The following is a 20,494-nucleotide window of genomic DNA, read 5'->3' as shown; positions in this document are numbered from 1 at the left end:
TTTCCCCTCCAGACCTGTTTTCTGGAGCAAGATTTGCTGTGCAATGTGAGAGACTGTCCCCGAGGCCACTGCTGCATGGAGAGGCAGACGGGACAGTCGAGGCCTCCCTGCCCTGGCAGAGGTGGAGGGCAGGAGAGGAAGAGTGAGGGGCTGAGCCCAGCACCCAGAGGGAGGTAGGGGCACAGACTTGGGACAATAGATCCTGGGGTGCCCATGCAAGGGTTGGGGACCCCTTGTGCTCACTATGACCCTGTGACCTAGAGCACATGGGGACCAGCAGCCCTGGCATCCCTCCCTGTCCCCATGCAGAGGCTGCCCCACAGGAAGCAGCTTTCGGGATAAAAGCAGAGAGACTCAGCCACACTTCAGTCCTTAAATAAATACAAAGACACCAACCAGGCTCGGGCCGGGCCATGGCTGCGGCCGGCACCTGCCTGCGAGAGTGGGACCTCCCACCGCCGGGAGAGTCCCCGTCGTCACCCGCTCCTCCAGGGGCTGAACCCAAGCCCCTGGACCGGGGCAGCTCCTGGCACGCTCCTGGGAAACGCTGGCTCCTCTTCCCCAAAGACCTGGCTCAGTTCTACAGCGATGCCAGGCCTGACACCTCGGGGGGAAGGGGAAGGCTGCAGGGGACTGACCCTGCACTGGCCACCACCGCGATGGCCCCTCCAGTCCCTCCTTCATGATTTCCTTGGGGGGATGCTCTGCCGAGCCAATCCAGGCCATGAGTGCAGCCACGTGCACCACATGTCCACGCACAGGGATCGGCAGCCGGAGGAAGCTCCTGGATACACACACACGGGCACACACACACACCCTACTCCTCTTCCAGTGGTGTCGGAGCGCGGCCGGTCCTTGGCGTTAGGGCAATCCAGGACCTGCCTGTTCTGGAACACAAGACAGGGGTGGCAGGGGGTAAGTGGAGCTCTTCATGCCCAGACAAGCCCCAAGGGAGGGATGGCAGCCATGGCATGGCTGTGATTCCCGAGCACCAACTGCCACAATTCCGTGAGCTTTTGGGGCTCAGCCCAACTTCAGGTGCTGTGGGGATGCGTCAGGGACCAACCCCATGGCATAATCACCCCCTCAGCTGATGAGAGGGGGGCTGAGGGGGAATGGGCACTGCTTGGAAAGATAAGCCCCCATCCCTCCCCCAAGTCTTCAGCCAAGCACCCAGGGGTTCAAGGCGAAGGACAGGGGCCCACCCACCACCAGGGGTCTGAGCCTTACCCAAGTCCTTGGGGACTGGTTTCACCCCAGCCACTGCTTGGGCGTTCTGGCTGCGAGCCATGGCACAGGGTGGGCGCCAAGGGTACTCGGGCTGTGGGAGGAGATGGAACAGAAACAGTGAATTACCAGGCATGCAAATCATGAGGCTGCACTCCCTGATTGATTGTCAGGGTGTGAGGAGGAGGACGGGGAGGAAGGGGGCTGAGCAGTCAGATGCCAACAGGACACACGTACTCAGCTCCCTGCTCTGTGACTCAGGGGCCCTGGAAGAGCTGCCCCAGACCCACTCACACGGCCCCTCTGCTCCCCCTCGTGCTGGCACAGGTAGACACTCACCGGAGGAAAATGCTGGAAGTTCTGTCCCGGCGTGTGCTCGCCCGGCATGGCTGGCGGGTATCGGACCTGCTGCCACTCGTCGAAGCCGTGGTACATGGGGTGAGCCATGGGGGGACTGTACTGGTACTGGTACATGGGGCAGGAAGGGCCCAGCGGCCCTGGCACCGGCTCGGGGTGCAGCCTCTCTCCAGAAGCCTGTGAGGAGCCAGGATAGATGATGGAGAGATCCCGAGGGCAGTCCACCACCACCACCATCACCTGGCTCAGAGGTGCCAGGCCTGCAGCCCCCACTCCCTCTGCCTAAGGAGGGTTTCTTCCCATCCCCACCTGTTTGTGCTGTTTCAGCAGCTTCTTCAGCTTCTCCTTCTCCTCCTTCTCCCTCTGGCAGTCGTCTTTGGAGGCTCGCAGCTGGGAGCAAGGAGAGTTAGTGCAGAGCCCACCCTGCCACCCCCATGTCTGTGTGATGAGTGAAAGGAGATGCTCTGGCAGTGACATCCAGCAGAAAAACTACCCCTCTGCTCTCCTGTCCTCCCTCAGCCCCTACTCTTAGGTGCTCTCTTAGGTATAGGGGACTGTAACATTGGGAACAAGAACCTCTGACATACCCAGGGCAGACACAGGGCTTCCAGAGTGCTGCTGGTGACACCCAGCCCCTGCTCTGTGGGCATGGGGGCTGTGACACTGGGGACGAGCACTTCCGACACACACAGGGATTACATGGGGCTCCTGGAAATGCTGCTGGTGGCAGCCAGCACTAATCACCTGGTTGTTGGAGAGGACCAACTGCTTCTGCAGCTTTTCCAGCTGCTGCTTCAGCTCTTCCTTCTCCTCATTCATCCTCTCCCTGTCGCTCCGCTCCCGTTGGAAGTCTTCCTCAAAAATTTTCACCTGGCAGGAGGGAGGAATGTGTGTGCACCAGGCTGAGGGTAGACACCTTCCCAAAGCACCCCTATGACTGATTTGCCATCCTTGACCCCATCAGCTACACCAAGCCTCAGGTACGTGGGCTGTCACAATGGCCCATGGCTGTGGTCCTTCCAGCTGAACGCCTGGAGGATGCTGAGCTCAGTCTCCAATCCCCACCACCACAGCACTGACACCCACCGAGCTGCTGGGCAGCTCTGGGCTTTTTGCTGGGAAGGTCCAGGACATGTAGCTCTTTCCCTGCCTCCAGTGGCTCTGTGTCCTGCCCTACCTGCTGCTTGAGTAGCTCGTTCTGGGTCAGCAGCTCCTGCTGTGGCAGCTTCCCCGCTGGCTCCATGGCAAAGATGGGTGGTGGAGAGGCCTGGACATTCAGGGCCTCTTCTAGTGCCTAGGAGGAAGGGAAGAGAGCAGGGTCAGAGCAAGGTGCAGTGCCCAGGATGTCTCTGGAGTACCATGGGCATGTGCCCAGCATGGGAAGTGGGTATAACTGGGCAGGGGCATGAGGGACAACAGACCCTCCTTGAACCCCCTTTCCTGGGAGCCCAGAGGGATATGGTGAGCCTCATCTGGCACAAGCCTCTGCCTGGGCAAGAGTGGTTTGATCAGGGTCAGTTTGGGATTTGAGAGAGGTGAAGAGACCGGAGAACATAAAAGACATTTTGCAGTGAGGGGTTGTGCCCTGCCCCCACCTTGTTTAGCCTCTGGATCTCCTTTTCCTGGTATTCCCGCTGCCTGGTGACCGGAGCCAGCTGTTCCTGCAGGAACCGCATCCTCTGCTGCAGGTCTCTCACCTCCATGGACAGCCTCTCCTTCTCTGCCTGCAGGACCGGGCGTGGGAGGGAGATCAGCCAGCGCAGGGCAATAGGGCTGGTAGCTCCCTGTCACTCTTCCCAGGGGACTCACCTCTTCTGTTTCGATGCGGGACTTGGCCAGGAGCAGCTTGCGGTCAAAATCCCGTTGCTTTTGCTCCCGCTCCGCCTCCAGCTCGGTCAGTGCCCTGCGGGCCTCGGCCAGCTCCTGGTGCAGGTCCGTGACCTGTCAGGGGAGAGTGGGGACATTGGCCTGGAAGGACCCACAATGGGGGAAAGGGGGCGCAGACAGCCCCCAAATATTCCCCTGCACCCTGTTTCCTCTGAGTCCCCCCACCCAGCACCCAGCAGCCAGTAGCCCCCGAGCACCCAGCCCTACCTTCTGCTCGTACTTCTGCTTCATGGTGCGGAAATGCTGATCCCACTGTTTATTCACCTCCAGCAGCTGCAGGGAGAGAGGGATGGCTGAACAGGAGCCCAAACCCTGCTCCAAGCCAGCTGTGGCAGTCCCCAGCAGACTCCTGACATGAAAGCACCTCGGGGACCAGCTGGATGGAGATCCCAGCTCCAGCAGTGCTTCCCTGTGGCTCCGCAGCCCTGCCCCAGTCTCTTGGTGCCATCCCATCCCAGCCCTGTGCCTCCCTCCCAGCCTGGTCCTCACCTCCCTGCGCTGGTGCTCCAGGATCTTCACCTTCTTTTCCTTGGCTTCCAGCTCTTCTCTGCCCGGCGCCTTCTCCACCATGGCCCCGCTCTGCTGGACGCGCACGGGGGGACCCTCAGGGCTTTTGTGGAGGCTGTGCCCAAGGCCGGCTAAACTCGAGCCAGTTCCCCTCCCATGGCCTCTCCCATCCCCTTGAGACCCTAAGAAGTCTTGCTGGTCATACTGGGACAAACTGGGGGCTTGATTAAGATGAGGCCACCTTTGCTGATGTGTCAGCGGGCTCCCCGCCTCCTTCCCAGCCCTCTCCAAGGCGATGCTGCCTCCTCACCTGCTGCTGCTCGGCAGCTTCCCTCTTCCCGCTGTCCTGGCTGCTCAGCGTCACCATCCTCCGGAGCTCCTGGTTCTCGCACCTGCAGTCAGGGAGGATGGGTCAGTGGGAAGAAGCTCCCAGGGCAGCCCCGTCCCCCTCCACACCACCCACCCTCACCTGAGCTTTTCCAGAGCCTGGTTTCTCTGCTCCAGGTCCCGCTCCAGCTTGGTGCGCAGTTCCTTGTTCTCACTGTGCAGCGTCTCACACAGCGTCTGGAGGGTGAACACTGGCAGCATGAGGACGTGGCCAGCCCCAGGAGCCTGCTGGGCCACCCACCTCCCACCAAACCCTGGCATGGGGGTGTGTGTCCACCTCAGAGTGGACAGGAGGGGATTGGCGGGAAAAAACAAAAGCGGGAAAACCCCCATGAAGAGCCAGGCCAGCCCTTGCTCACCTGCAGGAACGACGTTCTCTGCTCATTCTTGTGCACCTTGGAGGCCAAGCGCTTGAGCTCGGAGGCCATGTAGCCCATGCGCACGAAGACCTGGTCCTTGCTGGCCTCCTTGGCGCAGCCACTCAGCGTGTTCTCCAGCTGCTGCAGCTGGGGCAGCAGGTTGGCATCCTCGTTCAGCGGCTGCTCCAAGTCCTGGGAATGGGATGAAGTGCAGTCAGACCAGTTCAAGAAACACTGCAAAGTTCCCTCTTGGGGCAAAAGTCATCCTCACCTCCCACCCTGGGCTGTGGCGGGCAGCTGGACCTGCAATAAGCCTTCAGTACGCTGAAAAACCGCCAGCTTTGTAAGGGTCTGATTCCCAGCTGCTGGATATGGGACACTGAGTCCCCAAGAGGAGGGAGGACATCAGGGCAGCAGCTGTCCCAGGCCATGGATTCCCTGTGCCCCTTGGTAGTCTGAGCAGACCACACACTCTCGATTCGCTGATAGCAACAGAGGCATCTTCCACCCCTGCTCTCTTCTCCACCTGAGGTCTCCCCATCAGCACCAAGACTAGAAATCCCAGCTCTTGAGACTGTCCTCCCCATGTACGCCCTGGGCTGTGCTGGAAAGGGTGGTCTTACCCAATCCCCATTTTCTCCTTCCTCCTGTTCTCCCTCAGTGCTCCCCTGCTGCTGTGGCACACCAGGCACCAGGAACCTGAGCTATTTGGCAGTTAGCAGCCAAGAGGGTGATGCAAGGGATTTAAACAGTAGCCGGGAAAGCCCAGATCAGGGTGCACCCATCAATACCAGGGCGTACACCTGCCCACGCATGGGGGTGTCCCCAAAGGTTTGTGCTCCCCTGGTGTGGCCGGTAACTCCTCCATTGGCTGGGAGACACTGCCAGCACAACAGAGCCCAGCTGGCACACACAGCACTGCTGGGAGGAGGTGGGGATGTGCTGCCACACCTTTGCCTGCTCTGCTCCTGGCCCTGCTGACTCACCTGCTGCCTGTGGGAATGCCCTGGGTGGCACCATAAGGGGCCAGGAGCTCAGTGTGCCCCCAGCACCCTGACCCTGGGGTTTACAGCCCTGAAACAGCCGTGGGAGGGTGTGTATGGAGCACAGCATGGCCAGCTCTTCCCACCCATGCTGGCTGGCAAGGGGAGGCAGTGAGGACCCAAGCCCAGCTGGAGTGCTGGGAAGGCCAGCTGTGAGCACAGGACAGGACTTGGCTCAGGCACCGGCACCTGATTGCCACGCAGATGCCATCACATTCTCCATCACCCCATGGCTGCACCCCAGGAGTGTTCAATGAGACTCAACCCCTCCTAGGGCCACTCTGGCCAATGTGAACAGAGATGTTCAGTGAGAGCACAATCTCTTACTGGTACCATGTGGTGCAAGCTGATGTTCATCCCTCCTGGGCTCCCCATCCCTCCTCCCCTCCCTTCCAGCACACACAAAAAGCCAGAGTGGGACAGGACAGGGCAGTGACAGCCAGAGGGGGACATTCAGGTGGCAGCAAATGGAGCATACAGAGGTGCCTTGGCTAGGGCAGACCCTGTCAGCAATGACAGGGCTTGGAGACCCAATGTTCCCACCCAGTGTGGGCATCAGGTGAACATCCAAGCATCACTGGGTTGTCACAGCCCTTCCTTTCACTGCTGTGTGACATCTGCAGACACCACTGCCCCATCTGTCTGGGGCTGCTTCACTGGCCCTGTGCCCAGGCAGTCCAGCCAGGCCACTTGTTCTTGGGCGCTCCTGTCAAGTTTATCCCTCCTCTGTGGTTTGCCTAAGGGCTGCCTTGACATGGGTCTGTCAGCCCTGCCTGTGCCTGCTGGGGCACAGTGCTGCCTGCCTGCACACCCCCAAACCCCTGGCACTACCACACTGACCGGCTCGACTCCCCAAGTCCCACAGGCACCAGGGCCACTCACCGCTCTCCTGCTCTCCTGGGGAAACCCCTGTGCTTCGACAGTGACGATCTCGAACTCCGAGGAGGATCCCTGCAAGAGGAGGCAGCCAGGTCAGGGCTCTCCAGGGAATGGCAGCCCAGGATATCCACCATGAGAAGACCACCAGGAGTACAGCAGAGAAGCTGACTGTTTTAGGTTTATCCCTGTTTATCCCTAGAGGCTAAAGGCTGCCTCCTGTTGCTTTAACTAGATGGAGAGTCCCTCCCTCCAGCCATGCCAGCACCAGCTCCCACATTCCCCAGACTCACACTCGGAGGTGATTTCCGTACTTCCATGTCCGTCTGGGCGCTGCCTGGGGCTGCCCGTGTGAAGTTGGGATCAGGGCCGACAGCTGCAGAGAGGAGAGAGGATGTAGCCATGAAACTTTTGGAGAGGAGGGTTTCTCCTCACCTGGGATGCAGACCCCTGCAAGGTCAGGCATCAATGGATGGTTTTTACCCCAGCTATGGAGATGGGACAGAAACCTCCTTCTGGAAGGGAGGATGGCAGTGCTTTGATATACTCTAGATACACAGGGCTGCAAGGGACCTTCATAAAAGTCTCCTGCACACCCTTTCCCTTCCCCCAAGCCCAGGATTCTGAGCCATTGGGTTATTCCTCCCCCATGAGCCTCACATCTCCTACCTCCAGTTTTCACCAAGTCCTCCAAGGAAGATGATGCCATCAGCATTTTGTTGTCCTTCACAAGGTCCTCTGCCTTCTGCCGCAGCTTGGATGCCTCGACCTGGGACTCCTCCAGAAGCTCTCCTGTTGTGGGCAACAGCAGGATGCTCAGCCCCCTTCCCCAAGTGTCTGCCCTGCAGCAGCCCCATCCACCAGCACCAAACACCCTATTTGGGTGGAGCAGTGCCCAGAATAGTCCTTCTTCACCCAGAAACAACTTTTCTGGGACAAATTCAATGGCAAAGCTGTATTAGTGGCTCACTGACTTCAGAAATCCCCACAATGACACACAGAGGAGGCAGAAGGGCAGCACCGTGTCTCTTGGAGGTCTCTTCCACTTCCCAGAAGAAGTGATTTTAAGCCTCAGTGGTGTCCCAAGGGGTCCGGCCTGCCCACTGTGGGGTTTGTCACCAGCAATGCAATCCTCCCCCTACCCTGGGTGGTTGCTGCCACACCAGCAGAAGCTGGTCACAGGTAAGAGCATGGTGACACAGCGGGAATCACGAGGCAGGTGGAAATTTGGCTGCAGAAGCAGGACTTGAAAGGGGAAGCTGGGTCACGAGACCGAAAGCAAAACTGGGGGTGGGGGGAAGCCAGTCAAGGACAAGAAAGGGGGTAGCCCAACTAGGCTGGAGCATTTCCACACTGGCATGTCCCTGCTGGCAGAGAGCACCCAATACCAGGGTCTTTGAGCAGCACCTGGGAAAAGCCCCTGACCCAAAAGAGCTTGGAAGAGGTGGGGGTTTTCATCAAAAGCAGAACGGATCCTGGCACCTGTGAACTCCAAGAAGCTGACTAAGCTCCAGTACTTGCTTTTTCTTTCCAGCCATTTATCCCACTGTAAAGCACCATAAAAGTTCAGCAAAACCCTTGTTCCCCCTGCACCATCATATGAAAAAGCTCAGGCATCCTGCTCAACCCTCCCAGGACAGGGAGAGCTTTACTGCTGCCCCAGTGCCAAGACCCATCACTTCTACCAGCACCCTTCTCAACTGAGCAAGAAAACCTCAGGCTTGGTGGGCACAGGCTGAGCTGCCCCAAAGGCAAACCTCATCCCCCTGGCACGCAGCAGTTACCAATAGACTTGATCCCCTGCATCTTCTCCTTCAGCCGGGTGTTCTCTTCCACCAGGCGCTCCAAGGCCGTGGATCCATTCTCCTCTGAGCCCCCACCAGGGTCGTAGATGCGGTAGGGTCCTCTCCCTTCCATGCCTGCTGTTCAGTCGCCTATCTCCCAGCTGGGCATCCCTGCAAGGCAGTGGAGCACGGCGTCACCTTCCTCTGGCTCCAGACAGTGCCACAGTCCCCTGGTCCCAACCCTGTGGGGGTCTGGGGTGCTGTGCTGGCTGAGGCAGCGCTGCCTCACTGCTCACCAGCCAGCCAACAAGTGTCCCAGGTAAAGGCACTTCCCCCTCCAGCCCTGCTGGGGGTGAACATGTCGGGGTGACTCACGGCCATGAGAAGTGTCACACGAGGAGGCATCACCAGCAGCCCCGCTCAGGGCTGGCTCTCACCCTTGCAGGACATGGGAGTAGTGGAGGAGGTGGCAACCACTGGTTGCTGCACCCCAGGAAGGATGAAGACCCAGCCCAGGAGCATCCACACCATGCCTGGACACTGTCACCAGGACATCCTGCTCAACATATGGTATTTTTGCGGGGCATAAAGTCTTGCTGGCGCTGTTGAGGAGGGGCACCATCTGCACCTCCAAAAACCTTAACCTGCAGCTGTGGGGAAATTTGGGCAGGATTGTGGGGATGAGCCCCAGGAGCCAGGCAGGGACCCGCTCTGCCCTCCGGCTCAGCTGGAAAAACCGGCTGCCAACAGTGTGGCTTCCTGAATCAGGCACATGGAACAGCCAGGCATGTGCCGGGCTGGGAGCAAAGTCCAAGGAAACGCATCACCTGCAAGCAGCCTGCTATTTGCTTTTCCAATTCCCTGCACTTGCAGGTGGCCTAAGGCCTCCCCCTTGCTGAGGTCTGGCCTGGGGACAGCTGGGCAGGATCCTGGCTCCAGGTCTCACTCATCTCCTAGGGGGACAAAGTAGCTGCTGTGAATCACAGCACAACTTATCAGAACTATCCCCCCTGATGCCAGCTCCATAATGTGGAGTAGAGCAGCAGCTGAGAAGGTCTCAGTGCCAGCTGGAGCTGGGGTGCTGGCTGGTGACACAACAGGAGCACCCCAAAGTGCTCTTTCCCCAGCCAAGGCAGCTGGGTGCTGGTGAGCAGGAGGGGGCCAAGGGGACATTTTGAAAGGAGAAGGGGGCAGCCCATACCCGAAACTGTCTCAACCTCAGACTAATGCTCATGCCATGAGTGATCCAGGCTGATCTCCGGTTGGGATGACCTGCCTGCCAGGGAGCGGCAGGGACTTTCCAGATGACAACTGCCACCTGGCAGCATCCACAACTGGAGCAGCGATTAACGCCTGTCTCAGCGGCAGGGAATTAGGCAGGGAATTAGAATTAGGCCTGTCCTCAGCGGCAGACTGCTTCTAGGAGATGCACTGGTGGGCCTCACCATCCTCCTGCCCTGTGGGTGCTGCCAAGGCCCCCACTGCTTGTAGCCCCATCCCAAGCAGCTGGAGGTGGTGATCACTGGGAGCTGTCCTGGTGCAGTGGTGTGGGGCGAGCTGAGGACCAGCTATTCCTGGGGCCCAGAGCAGCTGACAGGAAGCTATGGATGTCCCAGCCCTGGAATTGTTCAAGGCCAGGTTGGATGGTGCTTGGAGAAACCTGATCTAATGGGAGGTGTACCTTCCCATGGCAGGGGGTTGGAACTAGGTGATCTCTAAGGTCCCTTCCCACTCAAACCATTCTAGGATTCTATGAAATCCCTCACAGCCTCCTGCCACAGGATGGGGAAAACTGGAGCAGACCTGCCAGTGGGGAGGACAGAACCCAGCATGGAGGCACACACGTGGCCCAGTGGCACCTCCATGGCAGGCAAATGCCGTGACCTGTGCCCAGCCTGGCAGAGGACTGGGATGGCACCACAGGCAGGCTGGGGACGTGAGCCTGTTTCTCACTGGTCTCTAGTCACCATATGCTGCTCCAGACCTGGGGCTCTGGGAAGAGCTGGTAGCAAACCCATCTTGCAGTGAGCATCTTGTGGGACATCCATGTCCTCCACCGGGACAAACCCAGGTATGGACTGAGGAAGGTGGGAACAAGCTGCCCTCTTGTGTGGTACCATTTCCCCACGTGGCTTTGCAGCAGCTTGAAGTACCAGCCCCTATTTCTCTTACACTCCAGCCCCCAAACCTGGAGGTTTTCTGCCTTGCCCCACAGCACACGTGGGAGGTCCCCAGCCCCTGCAGGAATCCCTCAAACCCAATCCAGCTGCACTGATCACCTTGTCAACTGGCAGAGCTCGCTCACAGTGATCCCATGTTCTTTCAGCCAGATGGAGCCACCAGAGTCTCTGCTATGCCCAATTCTCAGGATTTTATTAAGAATTTTTCTACCCCAGGTCTGCACCCCACCAGGGAGATTGCAGCAGAGTGGACACAGAAGCTGTTTTCAAACAGCAGCTGCGGAAAGGAACTGAACTATCTCCAGCTGACGGAAGCACAGACCAGCCACAAATTCACCAGCAAACAATACCCAGCAAGAGGGAGGAGTTTCCGCAGTACCGAGGTCAGGGCGGGTTTCCTGGAGTGGAGGCACAGCCCAGTTTCTGCAAGGAGCGGCTGGGACACAGCTGTCACCCTGGGGACCAGGTCACTGATCCCAGTCCTGGTTTGTTGTTTGTTGTTGTTTTTTTTTTTCCTTAAGAGTTCTGACAGGTGAGATTTACAGTGGTGGAAAACCTCATTTCAATAAAAACACTGGGGGAGAAGAGAGAGGACCACAGACCAGCACCTAATAGTGATCAGAAATGCAAGGAAAACATGACTACCACAAACTCCAGCAGAAACCACCGAACCACTAGAAAACACTTCCCTCTTTGCCAGTCAACAGTTCCTAAGCTAATCTGACAGTATTTCACAGCCCTTGGGGCTGAGGGCCAGGCACAGACCGTGGCTGCCTGGCTGTAGCTCGCTGGCTCCGTGCCCAGCCATGGATGGAGACTGCCAGACGGTCACCCGTGGGCGTTGCTGGTTCCAAGCAGGGCACCAAGACCTTCAGGTAGTAAAATTTTATGATAACTCAGCAAAAGCAGACAATGAGAGTGGGAGTGGGCAGGGGAGGCTCCTGGGTGAAGATGAAAGCAGAGTGGTATTTAAATAGCTGTGCTGTGGCTTGGAAGTGAGCAGGAACTGTCACCACTGTCACCCAGGATGACATGCACCGCTTCCCCGGCCTTCCCTGTACCAGCCATGCAGAAGGACGTGATTCCTGCTTTAAAATTGCCAAACAGCTGAAGATCCCAAGGCAGAGAATGCAAATCCTCTGCAGCAAGCACTGCTGGAGGTCTGCTTTGGGCAGTGAGCCCTGGGGTGGGGACCAGCCTCTCAAAGCTGAGGCCTTGGCAGCCCATCAGTTCCCATCCTGTGATCCATGGTGGGGGCTCGGCCCAGCCCTTAGGAGAAAGGGGTTTTCCTTACTCCATCACACGACAATCCCAGGAAGCCTCCTCCGCACCAGGATTGTAGGAGGTGAAAGTAAATCCCTGCAGGCTGCCAGCAGAATTTTCCCATGACCGGGGCTGCTGGTTCCCCAGCATCCCTCCTCAGAGGAAAAGCAAAAGCCACTCAGATAGATACTATGGAAGGATTTTGTTGCTGCTGTTGTTGTTTGATCATTTTACTGGAAATCAGCAAAAAGCCACAGACCCCAGCCTGGTTTTGTCTTCCTCTCCAGAGCTCCAGCAGCTCCCAGACCAGGGACAACTAAGCTGCTGAACTGGTCTCATTTGCAGGGAAACAAAAGCAGAGCTGGATTTAGGAGAGAGTAATAACGAGACTTTCTGGGCACTGCAGTCCACTGGGCTGGGAGTAATAAAAGAAGAGGGAAGCAGGCATTGCAAGGCTCAGGTCTTAAAGGGAAAAGCCTGAACCTCCACTTGAAGCATTTTCCTTTCCAGCCTATTTAGCCACAGAGAGAGGGTGGGAAAGGCGAGAGCCCTACCCAAAACACAGCAGGTAGTACAGATGTCCTGCAGCCAGAAATCCTACTCTCGCCTCAGAAACCCACCTCCCGCAGAGCTTCACAAAACAACCTGCTTCTGATGAGGCTGCTCACGAGGAAAATAAAGCATTTCCCCGGGTCTGCCAGGTCTACAGACACAGCTGCAGAGCTCCTGAGCATGGGCCCAAGCTCCAGTGCAGGCAGGACATGCAGCCAGACGTGGTGGTGGTGCTCTCTTGGCAGCACCCTGGGGGTTTAATGCAAGATCCCGTCTTCTGCTGCAAAGACAACTGCCTCATGCTGCCTGCTCCACTTCTCCCTGCAGAGCTCAGTAACATCATGGCTGCTCATCACAGCGCTCCAAAGCAGAGCAAGGCACAGCCACCCCTTTTCCTTGCTTCCAAGCTACTCCTTTCCAACCTGGTGCGCCTCAGCCGGCAAACAACCAAGCACCACAAAGCTACATCAGCAAAGCTTCCTCTGTCACCCAAAGTATAAGAATTGCTGCTTTAAAACAAATCCTGCAATGCCACATGAGTAGATGGTTCGGTTTCCTCCACCCATGAATGTTTTGTACCAGCTGCTGGCAAGCAACAACCCACGGCCCTGCACTAAATAGGTCTGTTTTGCATAGGTCAGGCCAAAAGGGCATCGTGGGATTTCTTGCAGAGCCAGGAACGATGCCAAGGGCTGCAAAAAGCCTCTCTTGTTTTCTTCTTGCTCACTTCACCTCACCACAGACAGCTCTCAAGGACATGCAAGGTTGGAGCCCTCCTGCCTCCAGAACCCATCCCAGTGCCCAAAGTCTGGTCCCTGGAACGCTTTGTCTGGCAGTGCTCTCCATGAAATGTGCACTCCAAAAGAGCTTGTGGCAACAGAACAGCTCCCAGTTCCCAGGGGATGGGAATAACCCATCCAAGGGATGGGAAAAACCCATCCAAGTAATGGGAAAATCCAGCTCAAGGGAAGGGCTGTATTTGACTCCCCGATTTGGCGAGCAACCTATGCCAGGGACACTGAGGAACAGGACAGCTGGATCTCTGAGAGGCTGCAGGTCCCCAGAGTGCCACCTGGAGCTATTCTCACCCCAAAGCAGCAGTGACAGGCAGCATCTTTTTTTTCTTTCTTTCTGCTCTCCGTGGGGATCTCAGCATGGAAGTGAGGGAGGAGAGAGGGGGACACAGGCTGTGCACCCTCTCCCAAAAGAGGAGGATGCTGCCATTCCTGCTCCAGCTGTTCCAGCCTCTGGATCAGCATCCTATGGGGACACACACCACCAGACCAGGAGGTAGAAGTCAAAGAGGAAGGAAAACAGCGTGGATAGGAGGGTCCTTGGGGCCATGGATGCGCGGCCATGCACTGGCGCTGCCCGGCGGGGAGCGCAATCCCGGGATAACCGGGAGGCAGGTGCGTGGGCCGGGGGAAACGCCGCGGTTGTGCAAGGCGGGACGAGGGAGGAGCGAGGCCGCCCCCGGGGGATCGGCACCGCCCGAGGGGCTGCGGGACCCCCACCCCGCACCCCCCCGAGCCTCCCCCCCCCCCCCCCCGGGCATCGCCACCGCCAACACGGGGTGGGGACCACACAACCAGCCCGACCCCCGCGAGAGCGGCGGGGTGCGGAGCGTCGGCAGCCCCCGCCCTGCACGGGAAAGGGGAAACTGAGGCACGGCACGACTATCGCGACCGGCCGCGACACCCGGTGGACGGCACGGCCCCGGCCCCCTCCGGGGTCTCACCCCGACCGCCCGAGCTGCCCGAGAGCTCGCAGAGCGGACAGATACGGCCGACACGCAGCCCCCGAGCCCGCCAGCCCCCGCCACCCCCCGACCCTTCGCTGCGGCGACGCGACCCCGGTGCCCGGTAAGATCCCGGTGCCGCGGGCAGCGCTCCCGTCCCCGGGGACGGCAGGGCCCCGCGCCGCTCCGAGCTCACCTGCCGCACGCCCCGCGGCGGGGCCGCTGCCGGGGTCGGGATCGGGACCAGGATCGGAACCGGGATCGGGACCGGGATCAGGGTCCGGCGCCCCCCGCTCCGCCACCAGCACCGGAGGCGGCGGTCCCGCCCCCGGGAAATTCCCAGCCTGACGGACAGGCGCCGCAGCCAATCGGCGCGCGGGGCAGGGTATAAAGGGGGAGGGAGGGGAGGTGGTGGGGAAGGTGCCCGTCATGGCGGACTCGTTGTGGCTGTGTGTGTGTCCCCTGAGGGTCCCTGGGGCTGCGCGGGGCTCCGCCCGGCTTAGTGGAGCTCTGAGGGGCGGCAGGAGCCTGCCTGCGCCTTCCACCTTAGTGGGGCGTTCCGCTGGTCGCGGAGCGGCTCTGCCGAGCCCCCTCAGCGGCTCTCCCGGCGTGCGGAGACACAAAATGGCGGGGCCGAGGGGACAGCCCGCCGGGGGGGGTCCCCGGGTGTCCCCGCTGTGGAGGGGGATTGCTGAGGGGCGGCAGCGCCAGCTCTCCCCTCTGCCCCGGGAAGGAGGAGGGCGCTGCTGCGAGCCGGCTGTGGCTGACCAGAGCCTTCCTCTGAGAATTCCCCACCGAGCCTCCCAGTTAATGTTAGACGAGGAAATTACACCCTCTAACCGGAGCGTGTATTCCGGGATCCTTCTCCTCTGTGCCGCTGCTGTGATTACCGTGCCGTCATGGACCACCAAAATCAGCCAGAGGAGCAAGAACCACAGGGGACGCCACCTGGTTTTGCTCCACTCGTTGGGATTTGCTCAACAACTACCTGATTTTCTTTCTTGTCTTGGTTTTGCCACACGGAAGGTGGTGGGGTTTTAAAAATATAAGTAAAAACAAAAAACCAGGAGCAAAGAAATCCCGCTGTAAGGCAGCCGTGCTGCTTGCTCTCTGCCTGCAGTCTGTGTACGTCCTCCTTAGGTGACCTGGTGTTGGGTTCACCGAGGTCCTTCAGTGGAGATCGAGCTGTTTCCCGCTGTCCCAGTCCTGGCTTCTTACCCAGCTCTGTGGCCTCTTGGTGCTTTGATGTTTTGGGTTTTAAAAATTAAAAGCCAATAAACCCCTTTCCCTGACCACCCTTTACTGACAGCAGGACGTCACCCTGGCAGCCCGGCTGGGTTACGGGAGCTCGGCAGTGCTGGGACCCTGATGTGCTCTCTGTGCTCTGAGGTCTCAGCTGGGGATGAGACAGCAGGACCCCATGCCCAGACAATATATTCCCTTTTGTCCCCTGGAAGTCTTGTTTTACCCCAGAGGCCCAGTGCCATTCTGTAAACCCTCAGAAAACCTGCCTTCAAAACTAAACGCAGTTCCACAGAACTAGAAAACGCCTTGCCTATGCGTTAATGCCTCAGCCTGCACAAAATAATCAAATCCTTATTTCTGTGAGGAGTGAAGGGGGTGGCATGGTTCAGCTTTGCAGCACCCCAAAAGCTGCCTGTCTTCCCCTCACTCCATTTCCCCATGAAAATATCATCGTGTTACTCACCTGGTCAGGTCGTGGAAGGGCTGGGGGGGAGGGTGAGAGCCCTTGGGACCAGGAGCTCTGCAGCTGCAATCCCCAAATGCAGGAAGGCCGGCCCAGCTGAGCGTACTTTTAGGCATGGAGAAGGGGAATTCCCCATGATGGAGGTCCCAGACAGCCTGTGCGTGGTTTTGATAGGGAGCCAGGCACCACTTAAAGGGCTCTCCTGTGCCGTTCCTCCCAGGGGCCGCAACTTGTGTCAGGTATTAGTCAGCAAAAGTGGGGGGGGGGCTGTTGTGGAGGCTGTGATTCACTTTTGGGCAACTGAAGAGCCTCGTTACATCATTTCTCTTGCCTGGTTTCTGAGCAACTTCACTGGGTTTGCAAACATGTCACGTTTCTCCTCAGAGAAACTGCTGTGTCTTGCAAGAGGCATTGTCCTTTTCCCACGTGTATTTCCATCTCATCCTCATCCGTCTCTGGAGTCAGAACAGGATGCATCTTCCTGGGGGAGCAGAAAAGAGCTGTCTCTGCTGATGGAGCCAGACAGGTGATGGTGTGCCTGGGTTGCAGGTAATCCCTGGAAACCATCCACCAGGAGAACTGATGGTCAGAACCAAGGCTGGAGCCAGCTGGTGCTGGAACAAACAGCAAGGATTTAAATGGTTTTATTTTATAGAGGCTGATTCCAGCTCCCCAGCTCCTTGCCAGCAGGTACAGTTGTACCTGGAAGGGTGTTTGGTCTGCCCTTGCCAGGTGGGAACTGCAAGGCCTGAGGAGTGCCCAGTTTTATTCTGTTTGGTTCGGGTGGCAGGAGTGGGGGTGCTGGGCAGGAGGGTGGGGAGCTGTGGGTCTGGGATCTGCCTGCAGTCTGAGAACCTGTGGAAGTGGTCACTTCATGGTGTGCTCTCACCCGGTGCCTCTCCACCTCTCTAGCCAGCTGCTCCGTGTGTTTTTACCTGAGGTTACCAGCTTGGGCTGGCCCAAACACCAGGAGGAATCTCACTATGAAAACGAAAGGTCCTGTTGATCCTTCCTCATTCCTTTGGTCCTGCCATGCTCCCAGGGGAGAAGACTCCCCTGATGGCAGGTGTGGTTCATGAGCACGCCTGTGTGGCTGTGAGGACACGTTCATAGCTGACACTTTGACACAGTAGGGCTTTTTTAGGCACAGAGAGTTGGGTTCCGCACCTTCAGTGGCAGCTCACTCACATGAAGGTGCCTTGATCACTGCTACCTTGTGGGAAACGGTGAGAAGGAGCACAGGCTGAGGATGGGGCTGGTGGAACTCCCCCGTCCTCAGCTCCTGCTTGTTTCGGATCAGGTGTAGCTTCCTTCAAGTTGATCCCATTCTGGAGTGAGCAGGGTGGGCCCAGTGGTGTGAATCCAAAGGGGAATTGACCCAACAGCCCCAGTTGCCCAGTAAATCCCTGGTGCTGCTGGGCAAATGGAGCACACTTGAACACTAATGGGGCGATGGGGCCGGCCAGGACCTGGTGGCCGTGCCGGGAGCTGGCCCTGGAGCAAGGCAGGAGCAGAGCAGGCAGTGGGTGCAGCTGGTTTGGCTCAGCACCCTGGGGCCACTCCTGGGCTCAGCTCCTCAGGGGGCTGCCCATGGGTCCCTCTTGGCATCAGCAGCTGGGACCTCCTGCCTGTGCTGCTCTGGTTGGATGTGTCCCGGTGCTGTGGGACCAAAAGGAAGCAGAAGGCCCACAGTGGCACTGTGAGAGCGGGGAGGAAGCTCTGGCTACAGGAGGGGATTTCCAGAACATTGTGATCTGCTGCCTATGCAAATCAGGAACTCAAATTAACCTGGCAGGATGGGAGGGCTCTGGGATGGAGGGCAAGGGAGAGGCAGGGGAGGGAGCTTGGGAGACTGCTGCTGGGAGAGGGCAGGAGGGAGCATGGATTGGGGTAGGAGAGCAGGGAGGCACTGGGGAGCAATCCTGCTCCTGCAGTATCCTGCCTTCACAGGGGGTTGGATCACACCCTGGCTGTTCAGGGATGCTGGGCTGCTTTTGCTTTGCCCTCTGCTTTGGGTTTACCCTCTCACTGAAAGAGACCTCCCTTCTCCCTCTGCCTCTGGCGTGTGAGGCAGAACTCAGTGTCACCCATGTAGCAGGAGATCACCCCTCCTGCCATCCTCGTTCTCCCTCCTCCACAGTCACCAGAGGATGGGTTATGGTGGGACCTGGTGCAGTCCCACAGTGGATATGCCAAGAACTGTGAGAACTGGGCCTGGAAGTGCTCAGAGGATTTCCTTGCATGCCTTAAGCTTTGAATCATTTGGAATCCCAAAATCAACAACAGGCACAGAGGGGATTTTCCCCTCTTCCTCTCTCCCCGGGATGTGTCTCATCCAATTGCAATGCCTGAGAAAAGGGCTCAGCAGCAGTCATCATGTCCTGTACAGCTGCTCCAGGGATGATGGTGTGAGGAGAGCAGCTCTGTAGAGCTCAGCCTTTCCCCAGCCTTAGCTCACTGTGGGGATCAGGCTGAACAGTGAGGGACACATGGATATGAGGGGCAAGGCTGCTTCTTCCTTCTTTGTCTTGGGAAGATGAACAGCTGAAGAAGAAACCTCTGCTGGCTCCCAATGACGACTGTGTTTCTCTCCTCTGGGGGAAGGGAGGATGACAGGTGGGATGGAAGTGGCTCACATACTGTGCCAGGGACCAAGACCAATATCCCATCTTGTCTCCACACCAGAAGTGGCTCCTCCCAGGGGCTGGTAGCAAAGAGGATCTGCAGTGGCGTCTGGAGCTGACTCAGAGAAGAGGTCCGGCCCTCTGCACACCAAACATGGGCTCGTGGGGTTTTTTGGGTGTTGCAACCTGTGAAATCTGGCCTTTGCTCTGCCTGGAAGCGAGCCCTTGCCCCCGACATTGCTGGTCAATGTGCAAAGCGTAAATCCCAGACTTTTCCCTGCAGCAGCCTTGAAGGCTGAAGCGTGGATGGCCAGCAAGGACCCACCTCCAGCACTTACCTTGCTCACAGCCTTGTTAATTTTTTCCCTTTTTTGTGCCCATTGTTTTGTCCTCTCCTTTGCTTTCCTAGCCTTCCTTGAACTGCTCACCTCCTTGTTGATCACAGAGGTTAGGCACGGGATTCGTCACCAGTTTGCCCTTAGATTGGGTAGCTTGGAGCCAGCAGATGGAGCAGAGGTATTCTTGGAGAGTGGTGCTATGAAGTGTATTTTCCCTGGAAACTGGAATTCTACAGGGATGAAACTGCTTTGTCTGAAGTCTCTGTGACCTGCCCACGTATGGAGGGCTTCATGGGCAAAACAGTCCTCACTCAGGGAATTTTTACGTAATTTATTGTCAATTAATACTAATTGCTAGTGAGTGATTTGGACTTTAAACAAAACAAGTGCTCTTTCTTCCCCAGGCTTGGCTTAGGCCAAACATAATTTTCTTCTTCCTAGATTCAGTGGTCCTTGTTTCACCGCAGGTTACACTCATTCCATGATGGAAATGCCCCAGGCAGAGTGAGTCCCAGAGGCCATGCCAGTGCTTCCCAAGATCCCGTCACCCTCCTGGCATTGCCTTGGGGTGGGCAGCTCTGCTGAGCTCAGGCCAGTCTGCAGTTCTCCCTTGTAGGGCAGCCCCAGGTGTGCTGCCAACCCCAGCATGGGGCAGGTGCTGAAACAGCCCCTGTTCAAATTGGGTACTGACTGTGCTTGAGTGTTTGCAGCAATTAAAATGCCACTGGCTGTTTCTGCTCCAGCTGTAGCAACTGCTGCTGGAGATGGATTACTACAGCACTGAGGCAATATAGAGGGTTTTTGGCAGCAGGACTTTTCTAGGAGAGGGAGTTGCTCCAAGGAGGAAACCCCATCTTCCCCTCCCTCCCTGTCCCGAACGCTGTGTGACTCTGCTATCTTGTCTGCATCATAGGAGCAGCTGGCAGCGGGTACCAGGGAAATTCCTGGCCTTGGGACTGGAGTGCTGTGGTCGGCCAGGCTTTCTGGCATCGGCATCTAGCGGAGCTGGGCTGGGGACTGGCCCCAAGGGGCTGCCTGGTCTCACTTGTGGTCCTGTGCCTCTCCAAGACAGCCAGGTTTTGGGTGATGAGATCCCTGGCCGTAGGCTTACAGCCAGAAAATTCACCAGAGTGTTTACACCTGTGCCCAGGAAACACACCCTCCTGTACATACCCCAGGAGCATCTGTTTTGGCAACAGGAAGGAGGCAGATGACGGGTGTTGTGGTCCTGTGCTAACACCGAGCAGGTTTTCCCCCTGCTCTGGAGGAACAGGGCTCCACTGCCCCAAATTTGGCTCTCCTGGGATGACGGGCTGTCTCCCAAGCCTCAAAACTTCCTCGGGCGTTGCAGCTGGGCCTGTGAGCCCTGTTCCCAGATGCAGGGAGGTGGACAGCTCTGCTCCCTGCAGTCTCTGTGCCATCCCTGATCTGCAGAAGCCTTGTGCCTCTGCTGCAAAGCTCGGGGCTGCAGTGCAGAGCTGCAGGAAGAGACAGGCAGATGAACATCGGGGTTACATCCTCCCTTCAAAACATCTTCTGCAGCTGCTCAGAGTCTTTGTAGCAGGTTTCTGGCCAAGCAGGTGACTTGTAGGCTGCTGCAGGAATGGGGTGTGTTCAGCCTCCCAGATGCTGCCTGGACAGGGATGCCCATTCCTACTTACACA

General features: G+C 57.9%; 1 protein-coding gene across 3 annotated transcripts; it reads right to left on the bottom strand.

Annotated features, from left to right (window-relative positions):
• Positions 1–359: 359 nt before the first annotated feature.
• On the bottom strand, positions 360–14,478 carry TNIP1 (TNFAIP3 interacting protein 1). 3 transcript variants are annotated; one of them, XM_027682332.1, is made up of 18 exons: positions 14,357–14,478; positions 8,428–8,598; positions 7,313–7,435; positions 6,937–7,019; positions 6,650–6,718; positions 4,725–4,916; positions 4,448–4,542; positions 4,289–4,370; positions 3,961–4,053; positions 3,679–3,744; positions 3,394–3,525; positions 3,180–3,308; positions 2,762–2,878; positions 2,329–2,454; positions 1,894–1,974; positions 1,567–1,761; positions 1,231–1,321; positions 360–887 (listed from the first exon to the last, which is right to left on the bottom strand). In XM_027682332.1, the coding sequence occupies exons 2-18, from the start codon at positions 8,558–8,560 to the stop codon at positions 862–864; spliced, it is 1,833 nt and encodes a 610-aa protein (XP_027538133.1). In that variant the 5' UTR covers positions 8,561–8,598; positions 14,357–14,478; the 3' UTR covers positions 360–861. The 3 variants fall into 3 exon arrangements, with proteins under 3 accessions (XP_027538133.1, XP_027538134.1, XP_027538135.1); XM_027682333.1 differs by having other exon boundaries at positions 3,961–4,050; XM_027682334.1 differs by lacking the exon at positions 3,961–4,053.
• Between the last annotated feature and the right edge of the window lie 6,016 nt (positions 14,479–20,494).

This window comes from Neopelma chrysocephalum, unplaced genomic scaffold (assembly GCF_003984885.1).
Source record: "Neopelma chrysocephalum unplaced genomic scaffold, ASM398488v2 Primary Assembly neopelma1_63, whole genome shotgun sequence".
Lineage (NCBI taxonomy): Eukaryota > Metazoa > Chordata > Aves > Passeriformes > Pipridae > Neopelma > Neopelma chrysocephalum.
This window is presented reverse-complemented; position numbering and strand designations above follow the sequence as displayed.

Excerpts from the sequence above, each read along its gene's own strand:
- TNIP1 (XM_027682332.1), bottom strand. The coding sequence starts at position 8,560 with ATGGAAGGGAGAGGACCCTACCGCATCTACGACCCTGGTGGGGGCTCA. Across the intron at positions 7,436-8,427 it reads GCAGGGGATCAAGTCTATTG|GAGAGCTTCTGGAGGAGTCC; the intron begins GTAACTGCTGCG and ends TGCCCACAACAG. Across the intron at positions 4,054-4,288 it reads AAGCTGCCGAGCAGCAGCAG|CAGAGCGGGGCCATGGTGGA; the intron begins GTGAGGAGGCAG and ends GTGCGCGTCCAG.